Source organism: Chanos chanos, chromosome 1, assembly GCF_902362185.1.
Source record: "Chanos chanos chromosome 1, fChaCha1.1, whole genome shotgun sequence".
Classification (NCBI taxonomy): domain Eukaryota; kingdom Metazoa; phylum Chordata; class Actinopteri; order Gonorynchiformes; family Chanidae; genus Chanos; species Chanos chanos.
This window is the reverse complement of record NC_044495.1, coordinates 212,501-213,426: the sequence shown is the minus strand read 5'-3', so window position 1 is coordinate 213,426 and position 926 is coordinate 212,501. Positions and strand designations below refer to the sequence as shown.

At 46.5% G+C, this 926-nt stretch overlaps 1 protein-coding gene across 1 annotated transcript in view; it reads right to left on the bottom strand.

Moving 5' to 3' along the window:
• Nucleotides 1-230: 230 nt before the first annotated feature.
• dab2ipb (DAB2 interacting protein b) overlaps nt 231-926 on the bottom strand; it is a 132,409-nt gene continuing 131,713 nt past the window's right edge. The window contains exon 16 of the mRNA XM_030773216.1: nt 231-477. Coding sequence (XP_030629076.1) covers nt 292-477 — 186 coding nt within the window. The 3' untranslated portion in view covers nt 231-291. The remainder of the gene's footprint in view (nt 478-926) is intronic.

Sequence of the window (926 nt, the reverse complement as noted above, 5' to 3'; positions counted from 1 at the left end):
TAGAGATTCACAAAAATGTGTGTGGAGTAGTTCCCAGAGTAGTTCCCAGAGTAGTTCCAAGTCAGAGTGAAGTCTTGCGTTACGGTCGACACTGAGTGTGGACAGTCTAGTCTACACAGTCCGCTTGTTTGTAGATCTGTCCAGTGGTTTGTCTCAGTCTTGGCAAAGACTGCTTTAGCTTCACAGCATCTAGAAGTTGTATTGTAAAATTTTAGAATAATTTTAGAATACAAATGTCTCCCAAAACTAGCCCTACCTCCCTCTCCCTCTCCCTCTCTCTCTCTTCCTCTCTCAGCAGTTGGAGCTGTTCCGGAACTCTCCGTTCTCAGTGATCTGGAGTTTGGTGGCGTTGCTGGTATTGCTGGGGGTGCTGGGAGAAATTCCATTGTGTGCCTGCATACTGTATCGCTCTTTCAGCTGGGACAGAGCGCTCATCAGACGTGCGTTGGCTGCATCCAGAGATGCTATTCGCTTTTCCTGAGGAGAGATGGAAAAAAAGAGAGATGGACAGAGTGAGAGAGAGAGAGAGAGAGAGAGAGAGAGAGAGAGAGAACAGTCAGCTTTGATGTGCTTTCGCTGGGGCCTTAGAGTGGTGTGTTTGAGAACGGGTACATTTTTAAAGACTTTGGTCTGAATAATTCAACATTCATATTCCGATTGGATTTATTTAATGGGGCAGGACACACTTTTTGGAGCTGGGCTATGTGCTTATTCACCTGCTCAGTTCTCATCAGTGTATGTACTGCTAGTTAGGGGGGGGGGAGAGAGAGAGAGAGAGTGTGTGTGTGTGTGTGTTGAAAAGGATCAAAGGCATATCCTCCCTGTAGCCACACTGCACTGACTCGATGATAATGCTGGGAAAACAAACAGGAACACGCCTGGGTTTCGGTCTTGCTCATGTGTGGAGTTGGTTCTCTATTTGTTGA